General features: G+C 39.5%; 2 protein-coding genes across 2 annotated transcripts in view; one reads left to right on the top strand and one right to left on the bottom strand.

The window, feature by feature from the left end:
- The window catches only part of clcn3 (chloride channel 3), a 76,755-nt gene that overhangs the window by 14,891 nt on the left and 49,755 nt on the right, over positions 1–12,109 (top strand). The gene's annotated exons all lie outside the window — the stretch shown is intronic.
- b4gat1 (beta-1,4-glucuronyltransferase 1) lies at positions 6,522–11,111 on the bottom strand. The gene is made up of 2 exons (XM_079669517.1): positions 9,701–11,111; positions 6,522–8,924 (listed from the first exon to the last, which is right to left on the bottom strand). The coding sequence occupies exons 1-2, from the start codon at positions 10,838–10,840 to the stop codon at positions 8,733–8,735; spliced, it is 1,332 nt and encodes a 443-aa protein (XP_079525643.1). The 5' UTR covers positions 10,841–11,111; the 3' UTR covers positions 6,522–8,732.

Raw genomic sequence — 12,109 nt, 5'->3', positions numbered from 1 at the left:
TGACTGACACACAAGAATAAAAAAAAGAAAGAAAAGAAAATCGCAGGCTTTGCGATTTGATAATTGCATCATTTCAAATCGCGTTTTCTATTTAAAATCGATTAATCGTTCAGCCCTAATGTATAGAGCACAGTAGTTTTAATATTATTAATACTTATCTTTCCAACTATTTTTTATACGTGCACCATACACACTCTGACACGATGACAGCAAGAAACTTCCCAAAACAGTAGTGAAAACAAAAAGTCACCCTCACTTTCGCTTATATTGATTTTGTCCTGTTGTGCGATGCTTTGATATGAGGGCTCAACAAAAATGTAATCTGTCATATAAATCCAACTCAATAAAGCAGATGTAATACAGGAGATTAATTATATCAACTGGAGTGTGTATTCGCCCAGGCTGCTTGATATAACCACAGATTATTTATAGTAAATCTTGCTGATTTTAATAGACTTTTCAAACAGAAATAAGGAAAATGTGTCGGTAATCATATCTATAGCGCAGCCTAATGATATCACTGAAGTTCTTTAGGGAGTAATGGCGGCCTTGTTGTCAAACATTGTCAAAGCTTTCATAATCCGTTATGACATCAATCGATCAATACTGGCAGAATGAATTCCCGTATATGATTGTTTGTGCGTGACGGGTCGAGAACATATGTTTCACTGCCTCACTTTGTGGTGTTTGGACATTTTCTGCACTACCGTATAACATATGAAAACATGATGAGTGTTAATGATTACTCACCTGTGTGTATTTTCTTGTGTACACATCTTTTGTGTGTTTTCCCGCTGTGGTCATGGGACAGCAGGGGCGGGAGGATAAGCGCTTGGTGAGAAGGATTACCTATATCTGTTAGCCCTCCTTATGTTTCCCCCGGGCAGTGTCACGTCTCATTACTTCTGTACTCCAGCCCGGATAGTCTGGCTTTAGCAGGATACATTTAAAACGCAGGCAGCCTGGCCGTCCAAGAACACCAGGTTTAGACGCAGAGTGATATGCGTGCGCTTTGCCTGAGAGGCTTTCTTCATTAAGTAGGCAGGTTAACTTCTTCCAAAGCTGCCATTGATGGCAATTAAGATAAGGCTCATCGCTGGTTACAATATCTTGCTTTCAAATATGTCTTTGAGCTCACCTTCACGTAATTAACATGTGACGACAAAGGGGAGGCTATACAGCAAGAACGCAAGGTGTACTACAAGAGGATATTTATTAATAGCACTGCAACTAACAATTATTTCATTATTGATTAATCTGCCATTTTTTTCCTAGAATGATTGATTAATCATGGTGAAGCAGCGTTCAGTTGTTATGCTCAAAATATCTGGAACAAACTACCAGAAACCTGCAGGTCCGCTGAAACTCTTACTACTTTTAACTCCAGGCTGAAGACTTTTCTTTTTGCCGCTGCTTTTAATTGAGCTATTCATATCTTACATTGCACTGTAACTTTTAATCATGTATTTTGTCTTTTAATGTTTATTTTACTTTGCTTTTTAATGACTGTTTCTAAAAGCCATTTTCTTAATGTCTTCATTTTTGTAAAGCACTTTGAATTACCTTGTGTTGAAAGGTGCTGGTTAGGGTTAGGGTTAGGGTTGGGGTTGCCTTGCCCAATCAGTTGTAAAATATTAGAAGTAGTCAAGTATGTCCATCCAAGTTGCAGTTAAATTCCAAGGCCATTACTTAATTATGAATTATCAAAGTAGTTGCCACTTATTTTTGTGTCGATCAACTAATTGATTAGTCGATTAATTGTAGCTGCTATTTTAGACAGAAGCATTGCCACAAGGATAGAGCTAGAAAGAAATCTGATATGAATTCAATTTCTTTTGAAATTTTCCATAAAATGCCGAACATGAAAAGGTTCCAGCATCTCAAATGTGAGGTTTTGCTGCTTGTCTCTATTTAATATTATTATAAATTCAAAATCAGATAATAAGAGAAAACAAGATATTTAGGAATGTCACACAAGGCTCACATTGCAGTTCTAACTACTTTATAGTGATTGTATTTATAGGAAAAGCACAGACAAGATGAAGGCTTTAGTACATTTGTGATATGCCTGGGTTTGGGACACTAGGGTGGAGAATTGAATGATTAAGATAACTCCTGGAATGTACAAAATAATAATGGGAATGTTTCAATACATTATAGTTTGATAAGTTGATCATAACCATGCCAACCTTTCCTGACTACAGTCCTAAGTCAAAAAGTGTCTTAAACAAACCTCCCATTTGTTTCAACCTGCCAGGAAACCGCAGTAACGTGTTGAATTCAGCGCACTATTGTCTAAATCTACCCAAATACCCAATTATGTAAGTGTCATCTATTTGTAAGTCAGTTTGTACTCTTATATACTACATCCTAAATCCCCTTTGAGACACTCCAGTTAACAAACATTCATTCAGTAGTTGTTAAGATTTCTTCAACCATTCCTCTAAAACCATTTGACCTAATCACTTGCAAATCCTTCCAGTCAAGTGGCTCATTAGAAGAAACCAGTTAAGCTGAATGGCATAAACATCCCCCATAGACCTTTTCTATTCAAACTGCTGTTAAACATGCTACAGTGGACAAACAGCCCACTCGTTCGGAACCCCGTTCATTTTGCAAATTCCTTTCATCCGCATGGGTCATTGACTCCTTTTTCCTCACCCGTGCGCCGACCCAGAAGGGCATGTATGTCTACAACGCCTGCATGTTGACCCCTTGCTCTCGTTGCCCTCACCCTCCCTCTTGAGGAACCTCCTCCCCCCCCCCCCCCGTGCCGCCCACTCATCTCGCCTTCCAGCTGGTTCCCTGCACTGTCCAGAAGCCGTGGAGCTCTCCCAGCTAATCTAGATTGCGGGAGGCCTCCCTCCTGCCAGCCAAAACAAGAGAGGACAGCCCTAATTGCTTATGTCGTAAAGCTCTCTGACCCAGATAAGCCTGCACTCCCCAAAGCTGTCGATATAACCCCAGTTTACCTCACCAAACCTGCCTCTCCTGATCAACACAAGCCGCCCCCCCTTACATTTCTGCACCTTCTGCCACATTATTAACACCAAGGACAGGGGGATGACGATGGGGAGATGGACATGAACATCGTGGGTTGACCAAACATGAGTAGTCATTTAAAAATAGTTTTTTTAAAGATTTGCAGGAAAACAACTTATTTTTGAATAAATCTTGTAGAGCTGGGCAATATGAACAAATATTATATACAACAACTTTTTTTACCACAGCATAACGATATCTAAGAGTTGAACATTGATGCATTCAGAAAATATTTCCACAATGATAATTATGATAAACAATCAGTAATGTGAATTTAATGAGGTGGCAAGTCTGAAAGAGTCTGCTCCATGACTTTTAGTAATGCTGCTTTTAAAACCAGGAAAAGACAACAATTACGATATTAGGATCCCCAAAATCTAAGAGGATATCTAATGTCATATCCTGATATTATTGATATATTGATCGGTTCTCAAAAATATAGGATTATTTAGATGCATTAATAATCTGCCCGGAAAATGTATAAAATATTAGTCAGTACGTTGGAGTAAGAGCACATGCCCAAAGAGAAATGCGTGATTACTTGAAACAAAAATTAAAAGTAGCATATATAGAAATTACATCACTTTTTGTATTGCTGCCTTTAAAACCAGGAAAAGATAACACGTACAAAATTAGGATCTCCAAAATATAAATGTCTAGTATCATATCCTGATTGATATACAGTAATATAGATATATTGCCCAGTCTGTCAAACCAAATTTAGGGTGAATATTCTTCCCCATAAATATATAAAATACAAATAACTACATTGGAGTAAGAGTACATGTCGGAAGAGAAAGGCGTGATTACTTATTGACCCAAAAGTGAAAAGTATCAGATATTTATAAACGACACAAAGGTGTATGTTGTTTATGTTTGTGCTCAATATAAGCCCATCATAAAGCATGGAGTTGCGTGTGAATAGAGGCTGCATGCCTGGCTCATGATTTAGCTCGGTAATGCAGGATTAGCCACAAACACCACAGAGCCTCGGACGGTTGTCAAGCGCCGAATGTCACACGTGCTCTACTTTAGCAACAGATTGCTTTACCACTGATCGACACTTCGGGCGACTTTTAAGCTCCGCAACTACAGATATTTTGATATTATTTATCTTCTATGCTCACTTTCTAATAAGGAGATATAAATGCGATATAATGAAAAACTTCCAGACATATTACTCTAGCAGTTTTGCCCTTTGGGTCGCATTACAGAATATCAACTTCTTACTGAGAAGTTCTTAAAGTCCACTTTAAAACAGATCCTAATTACTAAATAGGAGCTTTTAATTGGATGCAACCCTGACTCGCCCTGTAATCATCCATCACACGCTATTGGTGCAGGGATGCGTTTAAACCCCCATCTTAAGCCATGTTATACCACAGGTTAATGTCAACTGTGTCAAGTACTAGCTGAACGATACACCTACTGATATCTTGTAGTTTTTCTCGCTGTGACAAAACTGCAAAACCCTACACAATTTCAGACAGTTGACATTTTGAGTATTGATAAATGTATTTGCCCACAGGCATGGAAAATAGCAAAAATTATTCCACTTGCAAAAAATCCAGCTGGACCATTTTCTGGTACAAATAGCCGTCCAATAAGTTTATTACCAGCATTAGCAAAGATAATGGAGAGAAACATTTTCAATCAAATACAAAAATACTTTGAAGGTAACAAACTTAATACTGTGTATCAACATGCTTTCAGACCTGGCCATTCCACATGCACCGCTTTAACACAAATGACAGATGACTGGAAGGGCGAACTAGATAATAGGAAGTTAGTGGGTGCAGTACTACTTGATTTTAGTTCTGCTTTTGATGTCATTGACCATTCTTTGTTGTTACACAAGCTGGAACAATATGGTTTTAATTTTGAAACGCTGAGGTGGTTAGAAAGTTACCTAACAAATCGAAGTCAAACTGTTTTTTTTAATGGAAGTCTCTCAAAGATGAAAACAGCCACTTGTGGAGTACCTGAGGGTAGTTGTTTGGGACCACTTTTATTTTCTATTTTTACAAATGACCAACCATTAGTGTTAGAAAAAGCTAAAATTGTAATGTATGCAGATGACTCAACAATATATTATGCAGCATCAACTACAAGAGAGTTGACAAATGTTATGAATAAAGATCTACTACTGATATCAGAGTGGGTCATAAATAATAAGTTGGTACTTAATGCGGGAAAAACAAAATCGTTATTAATAGGATCAAATCATCAGTTAAAAGGTGAACCAAAATTGCAACTACATTTAAACCATATTGAAATTGAACAGGTCAAGGAGACAAAATTGCTAGGTATAACCCTGGATCATAAATTATCTTGGTCTAAACAAATTGATAATGTTGTATGTAAAATGGGAAGGGGTATGTCAGTTGTAAAAAGAATTGTAAAATATTTGCCTATGGATGTCAGTAGACAAGTTTTGGATGCTTTGGTTCTGTCGCAGCTTGATTATTGTTTGGTTATATGGTCTAGTGCTGCTGAAAAGATTTAAACAAATTACAAGTAGCACAAAATAAGGCAGCACGATGTGCACTGCAGTGCTCCTACAGAACCAGAGTCACTGAAATGCGGGAGACATTGAAATGTCAGACAGAGGTCAACTTATATTTTATAAAATGTTGTCAGAAATATTACAGTGACTCACTCACCAGATATATTATCACAAAGGTTTATAGCGCAATATGCACAACATAACTATCAAACACGACATACAATTGAAGGAAGGTTTGTATTACCCAAATCTAAATCAAATATGGGACAGAAAACCGTCATGTACAGAGCCATGACCAGCTGGAACTCTTTACCGGTTCACATCATTCAGGAACATTCTCAAGTACATTTCAAAAGGTTGCTAAAAAATTATTTAAGTATTATAAAGTAAATTTGAACTGTGCCTGTGGCTATGTATGCATATATTATGATGTAAACTTATTTGTATTTACTTTTGTTTGGCCTTAGGATGGCGATAATTGGATGACCATTTTAGTTTTCACTTCATTTCACTGTAAATTGCATGCAATGATGAGCTGTTTTGTTTTAATTTTGTTTTGTTTTCATTTTGTTGTTCGATGTTTATGTATGTTTTTTAGTGTGTGAGGTCCCCAGGAAGAATAGCCAATGCTCATGCTAGTGCTAATGGGGATCCTAATAAAGACCAAAAAAAAGAAAAAAGAAATAAGTGACATCTGCTGTATTGTGTTTGTAAGTTTCATATTTCTTGACATAATACTTTATTTCTCGGCCTGTCCCCTCTTACGCTACTACAACGGTTATTTAAGTGATACTTCCTGAAACACTGTTGACATCACTTGTCACTCCAAATCCCTCCGGTGAAGTTCATTGATTGGATTTGCGCATTTCCAAGTGCTCAAAGAGCTTTCCGCTCACTAAGGAAGTTGTTCATAAGTTGTAGACTGCATCTTGTATAATGTTTAAAAGCAAAATCAGTGACAGTTACAAACAAATCAGGCATTATATTTTGTTTTATCACCAAAAGAAAAATGCAGATCCACATCACATCATCACAAATAATGTTCAAATTGATACAAAACAAAATTCTAAATGAATTTCTAAAACAAAAATGTTCCATGCCCAACATAATTTTTCACACCAAACACAAACTTGTGCTACAGTTTTCCTGCTGGGGTTTATTTTAAGTCCAGTTGAAGGAAAACATTTTACAATAAATATATCATAAACACTGCAAGTGTGGAAGGAAAACATATTGAAATCTCTGTTAAAATCAACAATAACAACGTAACACTTAAAAGTAACCAAACGGAAATGTATACGCATACTTTCCAGGTATTTTGTTTATATGAAAAAAGTGATGGTCAAAGTACTGTGCCAGTATGTTTCAGAATAATACGAGAGATTAAGATCAATAACATAGTTTAGACTGCTTTTGTTTGAGGTTTACATTTTGATTGTGCAGTATTGTTATCCATGCTACATTTCTACCTGAGTCCACTGGCCCCATCATATACTTCAAGAGAAAGAAACCCAACTCTAGATAATCTAAGCTACCAGCGTCAAATCCTCTGTGTTATAATACAGTCGTTTTCCACAGTGTTGGCAAAATCCTTGTCATACAATGTTCTGTGTAAAGTTTCCCAGTGCTTTGTTTTCCCGGACAGTTTGTGGCAAGAAAAAGCACTGACATGATACTGAGAACGTCAAAATGTGCAGATAGTTGAAACACGGAGTATATGTACATCCTCTGGTATTGCGTAATCCCTGCTGCTCACTATACGGTGTGCTGCAATACTGCATTTAACACTAGTGTCTGTTGCCCTCTGGTGGTCTGACCACATCGATTGGCACAACATTTGAAGGAAACAAACTATTTTAACTGAATATAAAGTGATGCATTTGTTAAAGGAGACATGTCATGGCCATTTCTACTGATCATAATTCCATTGTTGAGGTCTACTAGAATAGATTTATATTGTGCAATTTTCCAAAATCACTTTGGTTTCTCATACAGTATCTCTGTAAACTACGTGTATTCACTGAATTTCACTCTCTGCCTTTAACGACTCGTTGTAGCTCCAATAGCTCCAGCCCCCACCCTCCCTGTGAGCCCAGTGTGCTCTGATTGGTCGGAACGTTGTGAATCGCGCTAAGCTCCGTGAAGGTGTTGTTTCCTTGTTTAGCGATACACAGCGAAACACAGCCAAACTCATCCTGAGCACACACAAAGTCACAGCCCAAGTAAAAACAATAAGTGTGGCTTGATATTGAGTAAGAAAAAGGTTGATAAACGCTGTGAGAATGGGTCTGCAGAGAGAATTTCGCCGCGACCCCAACTGTCTGTTATCAGCCTGCAGCCAGGGAGGAGAGATCAGCAGAGCTGACTGCACTGAGTGTGTGTGTGAGGAAGTCCGTGGATTGGTCAATTTGGACCAATCAGAGGGGGCTTAACATAACGGCTCCATGGACGTAGTGTAACGGCTCCAGGGATTGGTCCATTTAGTTCCGGGTACGTGCTTACGTAATCTCGTGCCCGGAAGAATCAAATGGACAGTGACGTTTCACCAACGAGGCGTTTTGGGGAGGTCTTTTCTGTGTTAGAGTTTTACTCGCTACAGGGTGTACTTTGAGGTTTGTGACTCTGCAGACCGTTTACATGCATAAAAACCTTCATAACACACAAGGGGACGGGTAATAACCGGAAAAGCATGACATGGGCCCTTTAAAAAAACTGGGTTTGTAGTTTACCTCATAATCAGATTGCGATGCCATTTTGTTTCAATTCATTATTAGTACTCAGTAGCCGAAAATATCTTAGAAAAAAGATATTCTTGACCCTTTGCCCGTATTTAAAGTGCAATGGATTTTTTTTTCTGCTATAGTATATCTGCGTTATGTTACAGTAGATAACCTGAGGTTAGGACTTTTGTTTCTTAGGATATCTCTAAGTATATGTAGAGATCTTCTTTGTATCTGGACAAGCTCAAAAATGTTGTAAAATAGAAAGTGTACCTCTAATTATTATACATTTTGGATTTTGATTCCAAAAAGTTGCTTGCCAGTTTTTCAGTCTTGATTGATCACTTCTTCCTTTCTGTCCCAACCAGCAGAAATGTTTTACTTGATATAAATCCAAGAGTTGCCGTCAGAATTTAAAAGAAAAACTGGTTCATTTGGATAGAGAAGAACAACGTACGACAGGATCAGCAGCGTCGGTTGGAGGATGGGTATTTTGTTTTCAGGCCCTCTTTGAAGCTGCGAAAAAGAACCCGGTTGCGTTTGTTCTCCTCGTCCTTCTTGGCGTGAAACTCCCCCTGGATCTTGAATCCCCGGTGCACCAAGAAAGCTGAGCTCAGCACCGAGAACTTGTATCCAGCGACTTGGAGCTCGCAGGCCTGAGGGGGGAGACAGAAAGACAGAGTGAGCAGCAGACAGACATGGAGGTGTGAAGATGTGAAAGGAAAAGGAGAGAAGACAAGAGGACAGGGGAGGTGAGAAGAAAGGTAACGGCAAGTACAGACAAGGAAACAAGAAAGAAGAGCTGAAATATGGAAATAAGATGCATTGAAGCGAGGTCAAAGGGAATCATGAATAGTATGGTTTTCTCAGACTTCAGAAAACTCCTGTCAGAACAGGATACCATAAGTCTACAGGTTCTACTATGTTGGACAGTTGGTTAGACAAAAACATTGATAAGTAAATAATGCTTCAACTCTCCTCATCAGTCAAACGTTTTTTGCTAATACTGTAAATCTTGCAATGGATTGCATCAGCACTGCGAGAATAAAAAGGGACTCAATTGTACTTACTCTTCGTCATAGAAAGGGATTAAATGAATTAGGCTAATAAAATCCTACATTTTTTACCTTATTGTTTGAAAGTATAATAGCACTTTCTAATGCTTTTTTGGTTGTAAAAGAGACAATAAGACGCGGTTGATTTTGTGATTAAATATATGCTGCAGTCTAATCAGTGCAAGAGAAGGAAGTTGTGACAGAAACGTCACTTTTTTGCACGTTTTCATGTCAACTTGTTGAGCATTAAACTATATATACAAACAGGACAAAAACAGTCCAATTACATAACTTTGTTTCAACTGAATTTCACAGTGTTCATCAGCTAGAATGTGGACTTTGAGGATATAAGTGTCAAATGTTGAAATTGTACAAACCTGGCTGATGCGATTGAATCCATATTGCTTGAAGTTCTCATCATAGAGGGGCACAGTGTGGGGCCCGATGTAGAAAGGCTCCCAGGGATCAACCCAGGTGAGCGTGTAGCCAACTTCCAGGGGTTCGGATCCTCTAACGTGGCTGTTGACCCACCGCGAGTAGTTGGTGGGGGCCTGACAGCGAGAACACAGCTCTTCATAAAAGGGCCGGACCTCACCGACCTGGTAGAGCTGAACCAACTCTGCCTTGTTTCCGGGCATCTTCCTTGCGTGGCGGATCTCAAAGGCAGGCAACACAAAAACCTCATCACTCGCTGTCTCACGACCCAAGATCATGGCCTCAAACTGCTGGTGGAGGTCAGCGCTCGGCATCATGTCGATGTCAATGACCAGGATGTAGGAGGACTCTGTGCCACCTCGGGCTACGTTACGCAGGAGGTTGTTGGGGTAGGAGACGTTTCCACTGATGGCATAGTTCTTGTATTTATCCCTGTGCGTCTCCAGTCTGGAAAACACAGAGGCACAGTCTTCAAGCCCTGCAAAATGCTCACGGTCCTGCTCAGGGAAACTGGCCATCTCTCCTGAGAGGCACACCAAGTGGAAGTCCACCAGAGACTGAATCTGGGGGCAGAAGAAGCTGAGAGCATAAACCAGAGCTGTGGCAAACTTGACATCTTGCCCGTGTGCGAATATGGCCACAGAGAGAGGATTGTGCCACCTTTCCACAAGAGATTCCAGGTGATGCAGGTTATTGATGGTTGTGTGTGTGGCTAAAGCCAGGACATGGGAGCTGGGGATGGAACCTGGTTTATGATTTGTGGTGAAATCACTTTTTATCAAGTTCTTGTACACCCGGTACTGACCACTGTTGTCAAAGATCCCTCCAGTAGACAGGGAGAACCTCAGACGCTCCTTCCGTGAGTTTTTCTCGGGGTGCCCATTCTTCTTGCCCCCAGAGCCTCCAAAAAGCTCAGAGTATCGGTACCGCTGCTGATTACCGTGAAACTTGGATAAGAAGGACAGGTAAATGAGCTGCAGGAGCGCCACTATCAGCAGAGCACTCAGCACCACTTTGAAAACCGAGCATTTCTTGGACAGATGCATTCCAGAGAAACTGCAAACTGGACAACTAGTGTGCATAAAGCAGCTCCAAACACCGGAGCAAGCAGCTGTTTCCTTGAGCTATTTCTGTCCTAGCATTACCCACATTGCTATCACAATGCTAACAGTGCAACCTATCAGGGTGGAAATACAACAAATACTTGCACATTCTGCTGGTTACTGGCATAGCTTCTGCAGATATTCATGCAGCTCTCGATAGCACAAAAACAAAACGACGGATCTAATCCTGTCTGCGTGATCTTCTTGCAAAATAATTGTTGCAACCATTCTGCTGTGATGCAACAGCGGCGCATGTAGATCCGTAATAACCGTAATGTCGGGAGTAGAGGGGCAACATAATGTGATCTTTTAGCATAGTATAGCATATGGCTCGCTAGCTAGCTGTTTAATGTAGGATGAAAGAGGTAATGCCACTATTTCGTTAGTCTTTGTGAAAGCGTACAATAACAAAAATTAATAAAGAATGTGTTTTCCATGATTTGTATCGTCGATAAAATTGTCTGCGCATATATTCGTAGATCCACAGACGAGGTGGCCGAGTGGTTAAGGCGATGGACTGCTAATCCATTGTGCTCTGCACGCGTGGGTTCGAATCCCATCCTCGTCGATATCTATTTTCATTTTTGACTGTTTATGTCATTTGCTCATATAGTCATTATGTTTGGCAAAATAATCACATGTGAGAGCATTGCTACACGGTTCTCTCTTTTTATATTTATTTACTCTTGCACTATATCCTATTATCTTCATACATATAAACACTGAGTATCATTATTTATCATGTCTATCATGCTATATTTGAATAATATAGTGTAGGACCATACCTATATAAGGCATATTTATACTTTTTTTTTTTCAAAATACCAAACAGATCAAGCATTTTAGCCATTCCTCATTTCGCTCAATTTAACACTGTCTTTGCATGGGCTGATTCTGGGAGAACAGCACCATCTACAGGCCTGGGGTATGTACTACAGCGTCTCCAGCGCTTTCGAACGGCAATGTCCGTGGCTGTCTCCTCCTGATTGGTGGAGTTGGCCCAATAGCCGTAGCGCCACTTCTGTGACGTCATAGAAGTGTTCAAATCTGGATCAGTCTGTATCAGATCCGTTGCAGCCCCTTTTTAAGAGATTTGGGTATGGAGGAAAATAAAGAGGGTTGTGTTTTCTGACACTTGGTGAGTTCCCTGGAACACAGGGGACACATATTCATGTATAAAAGATGTACAAAAGTGCATTTTGCATGATAGGTCACCTTTAAAGTTTACACTGTTAACGTTGTTAATAA

This window comes from Notothenia rossii (genome assembly GCF_949606895.1).
Source record: "Notothenia rossii genome assembly, chromosome: 3".
Taxonomy (NCBI): Eukaryota; Metazoa; Chordata; class Actinopteri; order Perciformes; family Nototheniidae; genus Notothenia; species Notothenia rossii.
The sequence above is the reverse complement of the archived record's forward strand: the minus strand, read 5'-3'. Positions and strand labels throughout refer to the sequence as shown.

Bases quoted from the DNA above. Each gene is read 5' to 3' on its own strand.
- b4gat1 (XM_079669517.1), bottom strand. From the start codon at position 10,840: ATGCACACTAGTTGTCCAGTTTGCAGTTTCTCTGGAATGCATCTGTCC. The intron at 8,925-9,700 runs GTTTGTACAATT...CTCCCCCCTCAG, and splicing joins GATTCAATCGCATCAGCCAG to GCCTGCGAGCTCCAAGTCGC.